This window comes from Colletotrichum phormii (assembly GCF_030913505.1).
Source record: "Colletotrichum phormii strain CBS 102054 chromosome Unknown BDP81scaffold_4, whole genome shotgun sequence".
NCBI lineage: Eukaryota > Fungi > Ascomycota > Sordariomycetes > Glomerellales > Glomerellaceae > Colletotrichum > Colletotrichum phormii.
This window is the reverse complement of record NW_026851446.1, coordinates 1,064,248-1,083,011: the sequence shown is the minus strand read 5'-3', so window position 1 is coordinate 1,083,011 and position 18,764 is coordinate 1,064,248. Positions and strand designations below refer to the sequence as shown.

The following is an 18,764-nucleotide window of genomic DNA, read 5'->3' as shown; positions in this document are numbered from 1 at the left end:
CAACACACCTGTCCATCGTTTTGAGGCGCGTTTGGTAGGAAATTGGGTATTGTTTTTGGGTTTGCCCGTGTATATAGACACTTTGTTAATAAGGAACCACGCGCGCACTGTTTGTGCGACGAACTCTACTTTCAATGTTAGGTTCCTATACCGTGATCTACGCAATTGTAGGTTGCCCTCTGCGTAGTGGGTAATGAGGAAGAGGGCCAACTACCAGAGAAGGCGAGCACGAAGCACGATGGGACGGATATTGTTTGCTGTGAAGTAGAAATTTGATACTTTTGAATAACCTTGGTGATGTGCATAACACATACTAAATAACAAGTCGCCCATGATTACCTTCCCACACAAAGATATGCCCCTCGATCAAACGAGCTAGCCTCGGGACGAAGCCTTCTTCTTCCTCATCAGTCGCTTTCTCGCAATGAGCAGCGGCTTGACATCTTCGCGATCAACCTTGCCCGCGGGCGCCTTGTCACCACCAGACTTCTTCTCCCCCTTCTCCTCCGTCTCCACCTTGGGTCCCTTGTTCAAGTTCCCCTTCTTGCCCTTCTTGCCCCCCTTCTTCTGGTCCTTAACGGAAGCCATGTTGGGAAGCTCCTTGCCGCCGTTCTTCTTGTCAAACTTGCCGCCCTTCTTTCCGTTCTGCGCGGCCTGAGGACCCGCCTGCGCGTTGGGCTTGTTGCGGTCCAAGTTCTTCTCGTTGGCCTTGCGGCGGGCGACGACCGAGGCGTTCTCAATGGCGAATTCGACAATCAGGCGCTGCTTCTTGCCCTGCTCGTTCTCCATCGAGTAGCCGTTGAGGAAACGCAGGCCCATGAGCGCCCAGCGGTGGGACGAGTACTCGATGAAACCGTATCCGCGGGACTTGCCGCCGCTCGTCTCGGGAACCTTGGTGCCCTCGCGGCTCTCAAACTCGATCTTGGCCTGGCGGACGATACCCTTGCGCTTGAGCTTGCGGTCGTGCTCGGCGTCCTTGTCCTCCTTTGCGCCTCTCACCTTCTCCTCCTTGGAGAGGGGCTGACGTCTACCCTCCTTGACATCTGTGGCGAACTCGACGCAGGCCTTACGGGCCAGCTCCTTGAGCTCCTTGGCGCCAATGTTGCGGGGGATGTTGCGGACTGCCAAACGGGTGAGACTGATGTGCAGCGAAGGGTTGCCCTGAACGAGCTTCTTGCGCTGCTTGGCGCTGTCCTCTCTCATCTTCACCTCGTTGGGCGTGAGCTTGTGGTACAGAGCAGATCTAGTGTCGAGCTGACCCTCGTTGAGCAGGAAGAGACGACGCTTATCCTTCTCCCGTCTCTTGGCACTGCCGTCGGCAGCCAGGCGCTCGGCGTCGTCTTTGCTGACTGCTTGAGCAACCTGCAACAGACGGCCGTCCAGAGTGTAACGGCCGTCGGAGTCTGCGGATTCGTCCTGCAACACAGAGTGCTTTGTAGGCAGGGTGTTGACTTGTGTGCGTGGCGCGCCCTTGATGCAGGCTTTTGAGTCTTCTTCGTTGACGAAGCAGACAAATCCGGTACCCGCAGGCCTATCAGTTGCTCGATCCATAACGACACGAGCGTATCTGACAGGACCAAACTTGACAAAATGCTCCTTTAATTGGTCGTCCGTAACGGTGAATGGCAGGTTTCTGATGAAGAGTGTTGATGTGTTGTCGGTTGATGTTGGCGCCTTTTTGACGGGCTTCTTCTCTTCCTCGTCTTCGCTGTCCTCTCCATCGGACAGCTCTTCATCCTCATCCTCGTCTTCGTCTTCATCTTCATCTTCATCCTCCTCGTCCTCGAGATTCATGATGTGGTTCTTCATGAAGTTCTCCAGGTCTGCGTCAGCTCCGGTAAGTTCCTTGCCGGCATTTTCATCTTCGGCTGGCTCCTCCTCGTCATCCTCCTCCTCCTCCTTCTGCTTCTTCTTCTTTGGATCTCTTTCCTCTTCCCTGCCGCCGTTGGCCTTTTCCCATTCGTCCTTGCCCACAGCCCAATCAACGGCAATGGTTCTTCCGTCAATGGTCTTTCCGTTCATCTCCAAAGCCTTCTCGGCATTCTTCTTGCCGCGAAGGGTAACGAAACCAAATCCTTTGAGCTTGCCCTTGTTCTGGGGAAGATCGGCAAACTTGACAATTCCGTAAGCGCGGAAAAGAGCACCCAGCTGCGCAGACGACTTGATAGACCAAGGAAGGTTTCGAATGATCAACTTCGGGGCTTTCCTGGATTCCTCAAGGTCGTCCGCACGCTTCTGCTTTGCGCTAGATGCGGCCGCGCCGACGGCACTCTCTTTAGAGTCACGAGTTCTGGCTTCGGCAACATCGACTTTGATGCGGCGTCCCTCCCATAGAATGTTGTTGAGCTTCTTCTTGGCCTCCGTGGCATCTTCGGCATCCATCAACGTAACAAAGCCGTAGCCTCGGGAAGCTTTGGTGGCCTTGTCGAGAACAACGGTCGCATGCTTGACAGGGAAATGTTCGGAGAAGAAATCGGTGAGGGATTCGCTGGTGGCGGTCGCAGGCAGAGATCGAACGAAGAGAGAGCGATTGGCTTCTGTTCGGGCCTTCTTGGCTTTCGGTTCTGATACAGCGTCTGCGGCGATGTTCTCTGCGACGGCAGCTGCGACGAGGGCATCGTGCTCGTCTTCCTCCGCTCGTGACCGCTTCAACGGCTTTCCGGGAGACGACATGTTGCGTAGTAAAATCCGGAATACACCGCACTGTTTACGATTGAGTTCTAAGAAAATGAATGAGACAAGTTCAAGCTGAAAACCTCGACTGTCGTAGGAGGTTGTGGAGAGACTTGGTACTCTATTCTGCTTAGGAAATGGCTGGCAATTCGCTGCTGCCAAAATCTTCGATAAGGATTTTTTTTTCTGGGCTTATCACCACGTGCGGGCACTTGGAGTCGGGAAGCGGGGATGAAGTTGACCGACCCCGCGCTATACCTCTTCCGGAAGTCTATTGACTTGCCCGTTGCAGACTGGATGAAAACAAAAACGCGCCGGGGGGTCAGTCACCCACTGTAATTGTGTGCGTTGGCAGCTAATTCGCGAACAGGGCGCCTGTCATCCATCATCCAGACTAATCAACAAACACATCATTTTTTGGCTTCATTAACAACGACAACTTTTCCCGTGTTTCACGCGGTCTCGACCGATCCGCTGCCATACAACGATAATACACGACGACAAACCTCAATATGCCGGCACGAGTATCGACTAGGTCCACGAGGACCTCAGCGGCAGTGTCGCACAAATCCTCCGCAGCGACCCTTGGCTCCCGAGCTTCAACAGCATCCCGCTCCTCATCAATCGCCGCAGATATCCCGACCGAAAGACCGGACAGTGAGCTTCGCGGCCAAGTATGCGCTGTATTCCGCGATGCGCAAAGAAACACAGCATCGCACCGCAAGTTGGTCGTCACATTGCGCAAGATCCAGGAAGCTTGCGCATACGAGCCGACCAGCGTGAAGAAAACGGCAGCAAACGACTTTGACGAGGAAGCCTTCAACTCCGAGTTCGTTCGATGTGTCCTGAGAGTTATGCCTATCAAGAAGGCAGAGAGTGTTGGAGAGAAGACGATTCGGTTTGTCGGATTCTTCCTACGACATGCGAACGACAAAGACAACGAGATTCTTGGAGAGGTCGACGAGGATGCTAGCATCATGCCCGAGACCCCCAGCACCAGACTCACCAGTTATCTCATGAGCACGATCTTGCCCCTGATGACGGCCAAGGATAAGTTTGTCCGATACAGATCCACCCAGTTGATTTCCCACATCATCAACTCCCTCGACGCCATCGACGACGACCTCTTCCAAAAACTCCGCCATGGGCTTCTTAAGCGTATCCGTGACAAGGAGGCAATGGTTCGTGCACAGGCGGTCCTGGGTTTGGGACGTTTGGCTGGCAACCAGGTTGACGCTGCCGCGAATGAGGACGGTAGCGAGGATGACGAGGCTAGCGGCCTCCTCGAGAAGCTGCTTGAAGTTATACAGAACGACCCAAGCGCCGATGTGAGAAGGTCACTTCTCGTCAATTTGCCCATTCTCCCAGCCACTTTGCCATACTTGCTGGAACGCGCTAGAGATCAGGATGCCCTGACTCGCAGAGCGGTGTACTCGCGACTGCTACCCGCCCTCGGTGATTTCCGACATCTCTCACTCTCGATGAGAGAGAAGCTCCTCAGATGGGGCCTTCGCGACAGAGACGAAAATGTCCGCAAGTCAGCGGGAAGACTCTTCCGCGAACGTTGGATCGAGGACTGCGCTGGTGTTCCGCCGCCCGAGGAGGGGGCACCGCCTGCGGAACCTGCGCCGCCAAACTTTGATGGCCTTCACGAGCTCCTGGAGCGTATCGATGTCGTGAACTCTGGCGTTGAGAATGGTGTTGCCCTCGAGGCGATGAAGGGATTCTGGGAAGGTAGACCCGATTACAGAGAAGCCGTCACATTTGATAAGAACTATTGGGAGACGCTTTCTGCAGAGTCTGTCTTCACGGCTCGCAGTTTCAACGACTTCTGCCGAACCGAGGGCAACGGCAAGTACGAGTCTCTAGTTGAGGAGAAACTACCTGAAGTGACTACGCTCGCGTTCTATCTCGAAAGATACCTCGGCGTCTTGATTGAGGCTATTAAGAGGGTCTCTCAGGCAGGTAGCGAAGAGGACGAAGAAGAGGACACGGTAGAGCAAGAGTTCATTGTCGAGCAGATGCTCCACATCGCCATCACTCTTGACTATTCCGATGAGGTTGGCCGTCGCAAGATGTTTGCTCTCCTCCGCCAATCCCTCTCGGTCCCTGAGCTTCCCGACGACGTAACTAAGCTTACGATCAGCGTTCTCCGAGACATTTGTGCTCCGGACAACGCTGGCGAGAAGGAGTTCTGCTCGGTGGTATTGGAGGCCGTTGCCGATGTTCACGATACTATCGTCGACGACCCAGCGCCCGATGACCGCACCGATGATAGCTTTCACTCGGCGAGGTCAGAGGTCAGTGGTGACACCACGCCCACAAGAAGTGGGAGCCGAAATAAGAGCCCCGAGCTCAGTGAAGAAGAGGCCAGGGCGAAGGCGGTCAAGGAAATCATGATCAACATGAAGTGCCTGCACATTGTGCAGTGCATGTTATCAAACGTCGCCGGCGACCTGCAGCAGAACGACCACCTGGTGTCCATGCTTAACAATCTTGTCGTCCCAGCTGTGCGAAGTCACGAGGCACCCGTCCGCGAGAGGGGTCTCGTCTGCTTGGGTCTCTGCTCCCTGCTCGACAGGTCACTGGCCGAGGAGAACTTGACGCTCTTTATGCACTTCTTTACCAAGGGCCACACTGCCCTCCAGATCACCGCGTTGCAGATTCTCACCGACATCCTCAACGTCCACGGCTCTCAACTATTGAGCTCAACACCAGCGTTGCTCAAGATCTACATCAAGGCTCTCAAGTCGGGAATCAGATCACCCGAGGTCCAGGCTGCCGCCACCCTGGCGGTTTCCAAGCTGCTTCTGGGACGTGTCGTCACTGACCCAGAAGCTTCAGCGGAAATGCTCAAGACGCTGGTTGTTCAGTACTTCGACCCCGTAACTGCTTCCAACCAGAGTGTCAGACAGGCTCTCAACTACTTCCTGCCCGTGTTCTGCTACTCCCGAGCAGAGAACCAGGATCTCATGCGCACCGTCGCTCTGGACGCCCTGCATGCGTTGTTGAACGTCCGTGAGAACTTGGAGGACGATGACGCTGATGTCAACGAGGAGATGGAGAGTCTGACGACTATTGGTGCTTGCCTAGTGGATTGGACTGATCCTCGCAAGTGCTTCAACCCTGCTACTGGGCTCGACTTGGAGAAGAAGACTGTCAATGGCGATATTCACCTGGAGTTCGCCCTGGACATTCTGGACCGCTTGGGCGGAAACTTGAGCAGTAAGTTATTCCATTCTCACCCACCCACATCGAGGCGATCGGTGCTAACACACATTCTTAGAGGAAGAGAAGAAGGTGGTCGCACCCCTCCTCGGAAAGCTGTACATCTCGCCCACGAGCACCGAAGAAAAAATCAGGGAAGTCTACGACGAGATCACCATCGCCGTCAACGACAAACTCGTCACCGACACCATGGGCCGCAACGCCCTCAACAAGATCCACGTCAGCCTGGGCAAGATCGTCGCCAACCTCGGCGAGCAGCAGGACGGCGAGCCGCGCCGCATGAGCAGGAGCGTCTCCGTCGCCGCGTCGCGTGCGGACTCCGTCGCGCCGTCTGTCGCCGGTTCTGTCGCCTCCTCGAGGCTACACGACGCCGATGAGGACAAGACTGTCACGTTGGAGCCTGATATTAAGGAGGAAGACGAGAATAGCGATGATACCGTGATCCAGAACACGCGGCAGGGCGACGGTGACTCTATCGTGAGCGAGCTGCTGTCTGATGAAGAGGGCGCGTGAGGATCAGGGCAATGAATGGGATGGGCTCTTTGAATTCGGGTGGTATGTTTTTGGCTTGACGGATACCTATCCCCGGGTCTCGGGAGCATTGCGGAATGGTTTTCTCTACAAGAATTTATGATCTATGTACTAGTAATGATGAAACTCCTTGCAGGATTGACAATGTCTTTGCTTTTATTTTTTCTCCATGTCCTGCGTAGTGTTACAAGTCTGCTACCTTTGGTGGCAGACAGTGGTGAATGCTTCGTCTATCAAGCCGATCCCAATCGGTACAACAAACCGGCAAACACAACGTTGACGAGGAGATGCTGTCCGACGGTCCAGGCCATGCAGTACAGGTACTTTGGCGAAAACACCGTCCAGACAAAGAGGTGCGTCCGTAACGCCTCGCACGCCACCATCACGAACGCGACGCTGCACGCCGTGAACAAGGTCATGTGCCCTACATGCCGCAAAAACACATGCCTGCCCTCGTCGCTCCCGGCCCTGCGGCCGCGGTATTGCAGGAGGAGCAGGTTCGTCGCGGAGGCCCAGTAGATAGGGCCGACCCAGTTGCTCACGAAGGTCAGGGCGCCGACGGCGACGACGTTGAAGCCCGCCACGCCGTTGTAGGCGCTCGAGAGGTCGACGGAGGAGATTGCGTTTGTGCCGCCAAAGGCGAAGAAGGAGGCGTACTGGAGGAGGAGGGAGGTTGTGGATAGGAGGGGCAGGGAGAGGTCGAGGGAGGCGAGGAGGGGTAGTTGGAGGGTGAAGAGGAGGAGGAGGGGGATGTTTGTGACGCGGGATTGGGTTGCGAGGAGGAGGGTGATGAGGTGGTGGAGGAGCGGGGAGGTGTGTCGCGCTTCGGTCTTTGGGTTGGAGAGGGCGAGGTAGGATGAGTAGAAGGCTGTTGTGCCGATGCCGACGAAGACGACGCGGGCTCGGGTGACGAGGGAGATGCCTTGGGTGAGAGTGCTTAGGGTTGCCAGGGGCCCGGTCACAAGCTCGGGGGCGTCTTCGTTGGTGAAGGCGAGCTTGAAGGTGAGAGCAGAAAGGATCAGGATGGCTGAGGTAGTCGCCACGGCGGCGCGGGGAAGGCCGCGGAGCTTTCTGAGTATTTGTGCAAAGAGGAAGAGGTAGGTTACGCTGACGAGGGTCCAGAGGATGGGGGGGCTTGTGACGATGAAGGTCTTGGCGATATCGGGCTCGCCGGCGTGCTTCTGGCCAGTCTGGTTCCATCCCCGGATCAGTCTGGCTGCTGTCAGGGCGATGAGGAGAGATGCGAGTGTTCCAAATGGTGACCGGGTGCTGTAGCTGATGTCAGTTTTGTAAGTCAAGGGTATTAGAAGTGTGCTTGGCACTCACGACTGCATCTTCTTGATGCCGATGACGCCCAGCCAGGCGGACGTGGCCCAGTACCAGAAATGGTGTTCTTCTTCTACGTAGCTGCTCGCGAACATCATGATGCCGTATGTGACTGAGATAGCCAGCAGCGGCAAGAGACTAAGTCGAGCACCGATGATGAGCGAGCCGGTAACGAGAACGACGACTGCTTCGCCAACGTGTAGCCTTCCCATATCGTAATTGCTGGCCATGCTGCTCATCAGATCTTGAGCTCTGCTCAGCCACTGTTGAATGTCAACACATATCCATGATCTGATACACCAAAGTCAGAGTGTTCACGTACCTTGGACATAGCTTCACGCCAAGCTGGATCTAACTCTGCCTCGTCATCCATGGTTTTGAGTGCATCGTTGACGCGGTGCCATTCACACGCTAGCTCTTGGGCATCATCTCGAGGGCTTGAGCAAGTCTTTTGGTCAAAGGTAGACCCTAAGTCAAACATCTCGGAGCCAAAAGTTGCCGTCACAATATTCAATATCTGTCGAGCATTGCGGACCAGTAATTGAATCTGATCATTTTCTGCCAAGCGTGAGTAACAGTACAATCGAAGTTGGGAGCCGCACAAACTCACTATTGGGCCAGAAAGGGAGGAAGTCGGAGATGAAGGCGCCGAGGTTGTTTTGCGGCACCGGGAAGCCCAGCAGAGCGCCAAGGGTGGGTGCCAGATCCGACTGCTCAATCTTGGTGTAGTAAGAAAAGTCCTCTCGAAACGGAACAGGGGCCTGGAGGTTCCGTTGCAATGATTTCAGTTTGGGAGAGATGAAAACGAGGGCCGGGGAGGTCTCTCCAGGGGAAGAAGCTCCGTGATTGCCGGCGTCATTCATGCCGTGATCACCGCAGAGAACCATCAATGTGGAAGACATGTGTTCTCGTGATTCCATGGCGTTGTATATACGTTTCACGATACCATCCATCTCATGTTGTTTCGGTACCATGTGCGAGCTGACTATAGTCAGCAAGGGGGACTTGGAGGGCAATCCAAAACCGATCTTACCTTCGCGGTCCTGATTTATGCCCGATGTGATCGAGGCCGAGATAGTGCAGGACTAACGTGCTCCAGTCGTCATTCTTCAGTTCGGTATCTATGTGCCTGGTGACATTATTGTCCACCTCGGTGAAGTCCTTGGAACAGTCAGTCAAAGGATAGGAAGGATGGATTATGAAGACTTACTGCTACGAAGAAGCTCGCGGTACCATCAGCACGATCAAAAGTGCCCGGAAAGAGCTTCAGCCATGTGTCATCGCCGTACATGAGCATTTTCCCGGTCTCCTTGGCTTTCATCTGGGCAAGCCAGGTGTCTTGAGCGGCGAGAGTCGAGGACGAATCCGCCTCGTCCAGGTTCAAGATGACGTCCAGGAAAGACGGGATCGAGCCAGTGGTGATGGCTTTGATTCTAGGCATGGTGACGGTTGGTGACCGCGCGTAGGCAGTGAAAGGCAGGGCGGCGCCATCGCGGATGAGTCTATAACATGGTTAACACGGTGGGAGTAAAACGATATGGTGCTCGTCGGCGTACTCTTGAGTATATGTGAAGCCGGTACCGTTCAAGTACACGAAATCGCTGTGATTTTGTCAGCATTGTCGAAACATCAGTGGTATAATGAGCGGCATTCACCTTCGTAACGCATCGACTACCATAAAGATGAGGCGGTCGAATGGTGCCGGTGGCGGCGGGCCATATTCAAGAGCTTCATACTGAGCCAAACCTGGCAGAACCGGCTTATACGGAAAGAAGCCGGTAGCAAAAGTGAAAACCGCCAGTGGAATCAGGATGTTGGCGATTGTGAGAAGAGTTGCCAGGAAGCCCGGGCCGTACCGAAAAGACATGTTCGTCGCGTATCCATCAAGATGACGGTTGGCCGCAGAATCGCAATAAGAAGGCCACGTTTAGCTTCTGTGTGTTATTGATGCTGTCGGGGTTTTTGATGGCTGGAGAACAGGGTCATCACGTTCGGAAAGCAGTTGGCTTATTCGATCATGATGCGACAAGGGATGAACGGCGCGCAAGCCACGGTGAGTTGGAAGACGGGTGAAGTCGCCAATGCGCAGGCAACGGTGGCAGTTCCGTCAAGGTTCTCGGGATCCAGTCGTTTAGAACCCAAATGGGTAAAGTGAATGTCCAGCAGGCGGAGCAAATAGCTAAATGGTATCCGTAAGGTATCCGTAGGGATGGTAAGGTATCTAGGTACGGAGTATGCAGAGAGCTAATTACCCTGGTACATCGGTAGGTATGATGGACATGACAGGACCTCGGGAGCTGAGAGGACACTGTAACAGCTCTTGCACAGGGATGACATGCACCGAACTGGAGGGAGTCGCGCCCGGGCGGTGATTGGTCGAGAACATACATAGTAGGAGAGTCCGAGCAGAGAGACCCCGGCCCGTTACGAGCAGGAGGTGTTCTTCCGCTTCACCCGACGCAGGACTGAGAATCAATGAAGGAAATGCTTTCAGATAGTCTTTAACGTGGAGAAATTTGGGAGTTGACAGTGATTTTTTCATTATTCGTCTGGCAAATACATGGCTATGCTCAGTGCCATGTCTATAGGTCTATCAACTTTTTGACCGCTTCTCCAATGTACTCTCTCAATGGGGTGAAAAGTGTGAAATGACCCCCCAAAATAACCGATGAAAATTTTAGTCTCCCACTATTCACAAGAACGCCGGAAAAGGAATTGGATATGGCCAGGAATGAGTCCCTCATCACGAGACTCTCTGCGCGAGCGCGCTTTGGCTTTTCGTCCATGAGCGCGACTCTTCGCCCATGATACTGCAAGAAGCGAGGGGAACCAATAGTGAAGGACATAAAGCCTTTACTTTCTCTTGGAAACGCCGCCCTTGGAACCTCCGCGACGGTCGCTGTACTTGGGGAAGACGACCTTGGAAGTCTTCTTCCTTTGCTTCTGAATTCTTCCGGAACGACGCTTGGGTTTCGCCGAGTCAACGTCCATGGCTGTGGAGAGAGTCAGTTTTCGTGAATCGCAGAGATTATTGTACGAACTCAGCTTACAGGTATCATCCGCCTTGGCCTCCTTCTTCTCATCACCGTTTATTTCCGCTATATGAAAGTCAGTTTCGACACTTTCTTGGCTCATGGAACGGCCTTGAATTGGCTGGTTGGGGAACTCACCATCGTCGTCCTGCTCCTTAACGTCCATCTTGGTGTCTGCCTCTCTCTCAGGCTTGGGAGCCTTTGCCAATTCTAGCAGCTTCGCCGAGAGACGCTCGGCTCTGGCCTGCTCAACGGGACCAAAGACATTTGCCTTGAGTCTCTGGTTGTTCTTCTTGATAACGCTGGCTCTCGCGCTCTTGGCCATTGCTGCGGATATGTGCCGGCGGCGTGGTGTTTTGAAGGATTTCAGGTGGCGACTCGCTGCGTATATACAGGCAAGGAAATAGTAGCAGGCTGAGTGAGAAACAACCTTAATATGCCTTGGATTACTGAGAAACGTCGAGGATTCAAGTCGGTGAAATTGACCTTGTGAAAGCGAACGGTCTTTACTGAGTGGTGGTAGGAAATTTTACACAGGTGGTCGCAGCCGTGCCCCGCCTCCCAATCCAGTCGTCCACTCAGGAAGGGTACTCCGTAGGCAGGTCGCAGCGCTGATTTGGACGGCAGCAATCCTTGGGTCTCACATGGGCCAGACCACTTCACCTCAGTCAATGGGCCGTCGCGGGGACTGCCGGCTATTGGCACCCCCACATTCGTCCAAACACCTGGAAGGCGGCTCTGGCTGGTGGTGGTTTCCACGATGGCCCAGGTATTTTCGTTTCTCACCTGCGTTGTCCGCTTCTTAGGGAACGCAGATGCCGAAACAACGGCGGACCACCCACTAGAGAGTGATCGGTTCAGGCTCTGACGGTAGGTACACCTCAACTGCGAACCCCCGAAGACTACAGAGTGAAGGGCCACCATTTCCTGCCTCTTCTCGGCCAATTTCAATCTCACCTCAGCCGTTCACCTTCACCTTCACGCTTCACTTGCCTTGGTCTAGGCCCACACCCAAAGTAAGGGTTGATTACCGCTGCACTCGCAAGCCATTCAGCTGTGGTGGACTCCTAGCCGTTCAGTGACTCTCGCAGAGCCCCAAAAGCGAATGACATTAAACTTTTGCCGACCCAATAAATAGCCCGCGACCTAGTTTGACCTCACTTCATCATCACGCTCGACTGATGCCGTTGCTCTTGCCTTGGGTGTCGATGTGCTATCCATCCTTCTACTCGATGCAATAAAGCTTGTACCGGAAGACAAGCGCACTATTTCGCGCATATCAAGGTCGCTATTTTCATTATTGTCGCAGTTGGGAACAAATCTCCCACTCTTCCTCTCTATTGTCGCAAAACAGAGAGTGGGAAAGGAAGGGAAAAAAAGGACGGGAAAGGCAGCACAGCACCACCACAATCACTACTCAGGCAGCACAGAGCTACCTACCTACCCTGCCCTTGCCTTCCTCGACCAACCCGACTGCAACTTCCCCACGCACTTTTGGCTCTTGCCTGTCGGCGCGCACCACGAGCCTCGTCGCTCCTGCCTCGTGTGGTCGCGCCCATGATTCTTCTTTCCATTTGAGGCCCGTCGTTCTTCTTCTCTTCTTTGTTTTTCCACCCATTCCTCGGCCGACGAGACCTTGACGCAAAATAGTATCCGCCACATACACCCACGGCCTGTCGACGTCGTCTCTAGGTACCAGCGACCCAAGTCGATCCGACGTCGCACCTGCGAACCTTCATGAGGCTGTCACCGAAGACACCACCACAACCCTTCCACCTCGCCCGAGAACCATGACCTCCATTCAGAGGCATGAGCTCCAGGCTCTGGTCAAGCTGGTGAACAGCAATCAGCTACTCAACCGTCAATTATCCCAAATCTGCCAGCTCAACGGGCTCACTAGCAGCGGCGTTAAGGCGGCTCTGCAAAGTCGCATCGTCAGTGGTGAGTACTTTCCCTTCTTCTTCTTCTTCTTCTTCTTCTCCTTGCGCTCTACTTCCTTGACTCTTTCTATCCCACGGTCACTATTATGTCTAAGCATTGCCCTATGCGGCAGGATTGCTTCTCAGAACCACCCAAGGCTAATATCTCTCGTCTCTCAGCTATCGAAGAAGCCTTCAAGAACAGCGACGCGACTCGCTTCCAGCAAATACAACGAAGCATCGAGACCACACGAACCGGCTCCTCCGCTTCACCCGCCTCTCAGAAGGGTGGACGTCCTGCCACAGCAACTCCGCCAGTCTCAATGATGCGGCAAGACCAATATTGGGGCCGCAGCGCCCGTCCCGGCGGTGCGACTGGTCCCGCGCTCCCCGGTTACGGATCAAGCGGTGGACTTTCTTTCAAGAACAGTCCTTTTTACGAGATCCAGTTCCGGGTCGGCGATGTACGCTTATGCGACGGTAGGTCGCCATTCGTTCCTCATCTTGGCCGTTGCTAATTTCCCAATCAGCTATGAGCCAGCATAGGAACATGGTCTCGATTCCAGTCAAAGTCAGCGAACATCCCCAGATCAACAGAGTTCTCGAGGACAAGTCACTACGCATCATGGTCTTTTGCGCCGGAGACAACAGTGGCGTCCAAGAAATCGCGTTCCCTCATCAGTCGGAGATCAAGATCAATGGCAACGAGGTCAAAGCGAATCTCAGAGGCTTGAAGAACAAGCCAGGATCGACGAGGCCGGTCGACATTACGAGTTACTTGCGTCTGAAAAATGACAACAGAAATCTCGTTGAGTTCACTTATGCGTTGACTCAAAAGGTGGGTTGCCTCAAACTTACTAGTCCGAATTTTATGTTCCGTTCCTTTTCGCTGACACTCAGTTTGTCTGTAGAAATTCTATCTTGTCCTCAACGTCTGCCGAATCACCTCGGCGCAGGATCTGGCTGAGAATATCAAGAAGGGGCAGAAGATCCCCAAAAACAAGGTGATTGAGGAGAGTAAGTTTCGTCGATTCATTTCAAGACTATCTATCAACAGGGGACTAAAATCTTTCAGTCAGCAAGAAAGCGGCAGACACAGACATCGTCACGACATCCCAAGTACTGTCTCTCAAGTGTCCTCTGTCCTACATGCGTCTCGATGTCCCTTGCCGCTCTGTCAACTGTTCACACATCCAGTGTTTCGATGCAACGTCGTACCTTCAATTGCAAGAGCAGGGCCCTCAGTGGTTGTGCCCGATTTGCAACAAACCGGCCCCATACGCACAGCTGGCCGTTGACGAGTAGGTCCCATGTCTCGCTCCCACGATTTCTAGCTAACAGTCGTCAAAGATACGTCAGAGACATCCTAGCAAACACATCAAAGTCCCTCGACCAAGTTACCATTGAACCAGACGGGCAATGGCGAGTGAACCCAGGACAGGATGAAAATAGGCCTACCAATGGTGGAAGCGGCCTAGTTGACGACGACGATGATGATGACGACGATTGGGGTATCGTGGAGGTCAACCCCGTTCGCAGTCGGAACTTCGAAACCCCCAACCGGTCAGTCGCCAGCACGGCAACTCCGACGACAACGGTGATGTCCCGAGAAAGCTCGACGATGCCGCGGGGTGTGGCCACGACGAGTGCCAAGAGACTGCATTCGGATAGGGTGACAATAGATCTGACCCTATCAGACGATGATGAGCCAGCCGCACCGCCTCCGAAGCGGCAGCAGTTACAGGGCCCGGGATCGAGTAACTACAACAGCAATGGTTACAGCAGCAGCATGTTCTGAAGAGGCTGCTCTAGCACTTCCTAACAACGAGCTGCGAGATACGGCGCATGAGGTTAGTCGCCTCAGTTAGCACGTACATATCTCCCTAGGTACCTAATGAAGGCGGATTTGAGTCTCATGTATGCGTTTTTTTTTTCGTTTCGGCATGGGAAGGGACGGATGGATAGCTGTCCAGGCGTTTAGGAGGCAAAACATATTCCAACAGCCTTATTCAAAGGCATGAAGCAGGGCGACAACGGGCGTCTGAACAGAGCTTTACTTAGATGGTAAGGTAGATGAGATGCCCCAGAGACTTTGCCAGCTAGGTACCTTAGGAAAGCAGGGGTACAAATACCAATCACTACGCTGCGGATATCGCATCCGTACAACAAGATGACTTCCACTCTGAAAACTCTCTGCTTCGTCCATGTCTTCTAGCACCCCCCCATCATTGACTAGCTGTGACCGCGTAACAGCGTAACGTTCAAGTTGCCTACTGTAATCCCTGTCGAGGGGGAATTGAAGCTCTGGTAGGTGGACCCTGGAGAGCTTAGAGGCCAGCTCCACAACATTGTCAAAGCAGGTACGTACCCGGCCTCGCTCTTTACCTCAGGTAAGAAAGCGCATACGTTCGTCTATCCATCCCCAGCTACATACCTACCTTGAACCGCACATCAACCTCGACGACACACAAAGTCCACAGCCATTCCTGCGATTCTCTATAAGCGCCATTGCCCCCACGCCGAGCCGATTTTTACAAACTTCGTCGTCCAATCTTGACTGCCTTGGAGTAACGACAAGCTTTCATCGCACTCGGTTTCTAGACAAGTCAAACGAACCACACCTCACGAAAAGCAACAATTGCGCGAACCCCCTTCCTCGACGAGGCCAGGAAGCAAACCAGCTATTCCCTCCACTCTCCCCACTACGAACAGAACCCCCGCAGCAAGAGCCATGTCCTTCGAAAGCGTCATGCCGCCGTACAACGCCACGGACCCGTCGGCCTCCTTCCTCAACTCCTCCTGTCTAGACTTTCTCCTCATCGAGCTCGTGCCCATGGCCTTCCGCGTGACGAGGGACCTCGAAGCCGCGCCGACTGATGCGAATGGGACTGGGTCTGGTGCCGCGGTAGGAGGCGCTTCGGCTGATGCGCTATCGACCGTGAGCCATAGCCAGGGCGGGGGAGGAGACGGGGGTCCCGCGCCGTCGAGCGCCGACGGGGCCGCGGGCGGGAGCACAGTCAGGAAGCTTGACGAGGATGAGGAGCGGGACGCGGTGTTTTATCGGCTTGAGACGCTGGGCTATCGTGTTGGGCAGGGGCTTGTTGAGAGGTACGTTTCCTTCGTCTCTTCCTCCTTCTCTCCGCGGCCGTCTTTGGCGACGGCAAAGGGGGAAGAAGACACAATATTAGGGTTTTACAATGATTGGAAGCTGACAGTCTATCGACTTGGTGTTTAGGTTCTCGAGAGACCGGCCGCGATTCAACGATACGCTCGACGTGATCAAGTTTGTCTGCAAGGATCTGTGGTCGCTTGTGTTTAGGAAACAGATTGACAACCTCAAGACGAATCACAGGGTACGTCGGCGAACACCCCCTACCTACTGGAAGTTCTGGCCGAGGGCGATACTCCAGGCGAGCGAAAGAATGGGCTTACTAACCTGGCGCATTGGAATAGGGCGTCTACGTGCTAACGGATAACTCGTTCAAACCGTTCTCGAGGATGAGCACAGAGGCTGGCGGACAAGCGGTTGTTCGGGCACAGCCGGTACGTTCGAACTTACGCCCATCTACCAATGCCACAACTTCACGGATGCTGACTTGTCTGACTACAGTTCCTCTGGTTCCCGTGCGGCATTGTGCGCGGGGCGCTGGCGGCGTTAGGTATCAACGCTACCGTCCAAGCCGAGACCAACGAGCTACCGGCAGCTATTTTCCAAATCAAAACACTGCCGTCGAGCTCATAAAACCCAGCTTCACATATTACGAGTTCTCCCTGTCCAAAATCAACGGCGCGTGGGAGAGAAGCATATTGAAGTGTCAGTTCACAGCATGCAAGCGATGAAAGATTTAGACTTTTTGCAGAATATCGACCAAAGATCTGGTCGTTCGAGTTGATGCCCAAGGTGTCTAACTCCAATTATAAACCAGCAGCAATTATCGCCATATCCAAAATTACCGACGCCGTTGCCCTACGTACCGCGGACTCAAGAGATCTCAACTGGTGTTATACGCTGGTCAACTATACACTTGCGAGACCAACAACACCTCACAGCCTAGGAAAAAGAAGAGTCGATCAGCCATAATTCTCCCTCGGTTGTATTTCATCTATCACCATTTTGGCTACATTGTTGGAAGCTGTCGTCATGCGGCTTCCTCGAGAGGGGGTCGGGGGCTGTTGCTGAAAACAAGTGTACAAAGGGGGGAATCACTTTTGGGGGGCCTTGTGGGCGAACTCGACACCCTTCTGAATGTTGCCCTTCAATCCCGCAACCGCAGCCTTCAGCAGCTCTTGCTCCTTCTCTGTGATGTCGCCAAGGATATCGATGGCCTTCTCGGCACCGTTGGGCTGCAAGCATGTCAGTGAGTTCGTTTGGTTTTGGACAGGGGGCAGGCTGCAATGCTGCGCAACTTACGCCAAGCTCAATGGGAACGGAGAAGAAGTCGACACCGGTCTTCTCGGCAATCTCCTTACCGCCGGGAACGCCGGGGAGGTAGACGTAGCTAGGCTCAACAAGACCCTTCTCGCCCTTGAGGGCCTTGAGGACCTTCTCGGCGAATCTACCACTGTCAGTCCCAAACTTTCAAGTTACCAGGTGTCCCATTTCTTACCTGTAGCCAGCGTAGGCCATGGAGAGAGTGGCGGAACCAGCGCCGTCCTTGGCCTTGACAACCTCGTCACCACCGAACTGGACACGGTTGACGAGAGCATCGTACTTGTCGTCGGCGATGGACACGGAGGGCTTGACCTTGCTGAAGAGAGGGACAATGGTCTCGCCGGAGTGACCGCCAATAACGGGAACGTTGAGCTCGCTGGTGGCCTTGCCGGAGATCTCGGCAACGAAGGTCTCAGCTCTGACGATGTCGAGAGTGGTGACACCAAACAGACGCTGAGGGTTGAAGACGCCCTTGGCCTTCAGAACCTCGGCGGAGATAGGGACAGTGGAGTTGACGGGGTTGGAGATGACGAGGATGAAGGCCTTGGGGGCGACCTCGGCCGCAACCTCGATGAGGCCCTTGACGATACCGGCATTGATATTGAAGAGATCGTCGCGGGTCATGCCAGGCTTGCCTAGAGTGGATCTGCCGTTAGAAGAAAGCAGCGGACGAGGCTCCGTGGTTGTAACTCACGGGGAATACCGGCAGGAATGACGATGATATCGGCACCCTTGAAGGCGGCCTTAGCGCCATCATCCTTGGGCAGGTAGCCGGCGATCTTCTGTTTGCGGTAACTTTGTTTAGCAAGCAATACTACGGGTACCACGAGGCAATTGAGACTGCGATGCAACGTACCGCATTGGAAGAGATGTGAGAGAGATCGGTGGCGACGCCGGGGGTGTTGACGACATCGTACAGGGCAAGCTCATCGACGAGGGGAGAGAGCTTGAGGAGGAGGGACAGAGGCTGGAGTAGAAAGATTGATGGTAAGCCAATGCGCACGTTATTTGCTGACCACGCGGGGTTCCGGCTTCACTGTACCTGTCCAATACCGCCAGAGGCGCCAGCAACAACTGAGACATAGTTAGATTGACGAAGCCCTGCGCGATAATCTCGAGTGGCGGAAACATACCGGCCTTGACCATTTTGAATGTGGTTTCTTGTGATTCGGTTTGGGAGAGAAGATGGATGAAGGAGGAGGGTGGCCTGAAGGGTTCTCGCGGATTAGCGGGGTGATCTTGAAGCTTGCTCGCTTAACACGTTGAGCTCTGGCGCATGGTACGAGGCCAAGTGTGGGGAGCTTCCGCAGCTTGTCAAGGAGGAGAGGGAAGAGGTCATCGTCAAACGTACAGTAGTCAGGTCAACTGGTGGGTTTTGCTTGTAAGATGGAAAATGGGTGAGAATGGAAATTCAAGAGCGGGAAGTCGTTTGTTTTAGTACGAAAGGGGAGACCAAGAGAGGAGAGAGAGGAGAGCAAACCGAGCCAAGGTTACGTAGAAGTAGTCTGAGCCAGCTGATACCTAGTCCGGAGGCTGTCGGCGGGGACGTAGGTTCAACCGCGGGGAGAATTGCGACCTTTGGTTTCCCACCCCTCGTCCCGTGGGACTTTGCCCGTGTCATTG

General features: G+C 54.1%; 7 protein-coding genes across 7 annotated transcripts; 3 read left to right on the top strand and 4 right to left on the bottom strand.

Moving 5' to 3' along the window:
* Window positions 1-246: 246 nt before the first annotated feature.
* BDP81DRAFT_419818 (uncharacterized protein) lies at window positions 247-1,769 on the bottom strand. The gene has a single exon (XM_060589800.1). The coding sequence runs from the start codon at window positions 1,549-1,551 to the stop codon at window positions 376-378; it is 1,176 nt and encodes a 391-aa protein (XP_060448939.1). The 5' UTR covers window positions 1,552-1,769; the 3' UTR covers window positions 247-375.
* A 1,416-nt stretch (window positions 1,770-3,185) lies between these two features.
* On the top strand, window positions 3,186-6,414 carry BDP81DRAFT_311917 (nuclear condensing complex subunit; the record flags this gene model as incomplete). The annotated part of the gene is made up of 2 exons (XM_060583763.1): window positions 3,186-5,898; window positions 5,960-6,414. The coding sequence occupies 2 exons, from the start codon at window positions 3,186-3,188 to the stop codon at window positions 6,412-6,414; spliced, it is 3,168 nt and encodes a 1,055-aa protein (XP_060448938.1).
* Window positions 6,415-6,471: 57 nt separating this feature from the next.
* On the bottom strand, window positions 6,472-10,004 carry BDP81DRAFT_161714 (GPI ethanolamine phosphate transferase). Its single transcript, XM_060582043.1, has 8 exons — window positions 9,414-10,004; window positions 9,315-9,359; window positions 8,969-9,260; window positions 8,792-8,919; window positions 8,369-8,739; window positions 8,081-8,316; window positions 7,759-8,021; window positions 6,472-7,701 (listed from the first exon to the last, which is right to left on the bottom strand). Exons 1-8 carry the CDS (start codon window positions 9,623-9,625, stop codon window positions 6,666-6,668), a joined length of 2,583 nt encoding a protein of 860 aa, XP_060448937.1. The 5' UTR covers window positions 9,626-10,004; the 3' UTR covers window positions 6,472-6,665.
* Window positions 10,005-10,611: 607 nt separating this feature from the next.
* On the bottom strand, window positions 10,612-11,115 carry BDP81DRAFT_446665 (uncharacterized protein; the record flags this gene model as incomplete). Its single annotated transcript, XM_060592090.1, has 3 exons — window positions 10,612-10,751; window positions 10,809-10,856; window positions 10,929-11,115. 3 exons carry the CDS (start codon window positions 11,113-11,115, stop codon window positions 10,612-10,614), a joined length of 375 nt encoding a protein of 124 aa, XP_060448936.1.
* A 1,465-nt stretch (window positions 11,116-12,580) lies between these two features.
* Window positions 12,581-14,890, top strand: BDP81DRAFT_469154 (MIZ/SP-RING zinc finger protein; the record flags this gene model as incomplete). The annotated part of the gene is made up of 6 exons (XM_060594516.1): window positions 12,581-12,731; window positions 12,890-13,189; window positions 13,240-13,547; window positions 13,621-13,726; window positions 13,785-14,010; window positions 14,060-14,890. The coding sequence occupies 6 exons, from the start codon at window positions 12,581-12,583 to the stop codon at window positions 14,505-14,507; spliced, it is 1,539 nt and encodes a 512-aa protein (XP_060448935.1). The 3' UTR covers window positions 14,508-14,890.
* Window positions 14,891-15,440: 550 nt separating this feature from the next.
* Window positions 15,441-16,451, top strand: BDP81DRAFT_391050 (transporter particle component; the record flags this gene model as incomplete). The annotated part of the gene is made up of 4 exons (XM_060587501.1): window positions 15,441-15,817; window positions 15,945-16,062; window positions 16,163-16,252; window positions 16,320-16,451. 4 exons carry the CDS (start codon window positions 15,441-15,443, stop codon window positions 16,449-16,451), a joined length of 717 nt encoding a protein of 238 aa, XP_060448934.1.
* Window positions 16,452-16,912: 461 nt separating this feature from the next.
* On the bottom strand, window positions 16,913-18,287 carry BDP81DRAFT_458483 (malate dehydrogenase; the record flags this gene model as incomplete). Its single annotated transcript, XM_060593418.1, has 7 exons — window positions 16,913-17,053; window positions 17,121-17,265; window positions 17,317-17,776; window positions 17,836-17,923; window positions 17,998-18,108; window positions 18,184-18,215; window positions 18,275-18,287. 7 exons carry the CDS (start codon window positions 18,285-18,287, stop codon window positions 16,913-16,915), a joined length of 990 nt encoding a protein of 329 aa, XP_060448933.1.
* Between the last annotated feature and the right edge of the window lie 477 nt (window positions 18,288-18,764).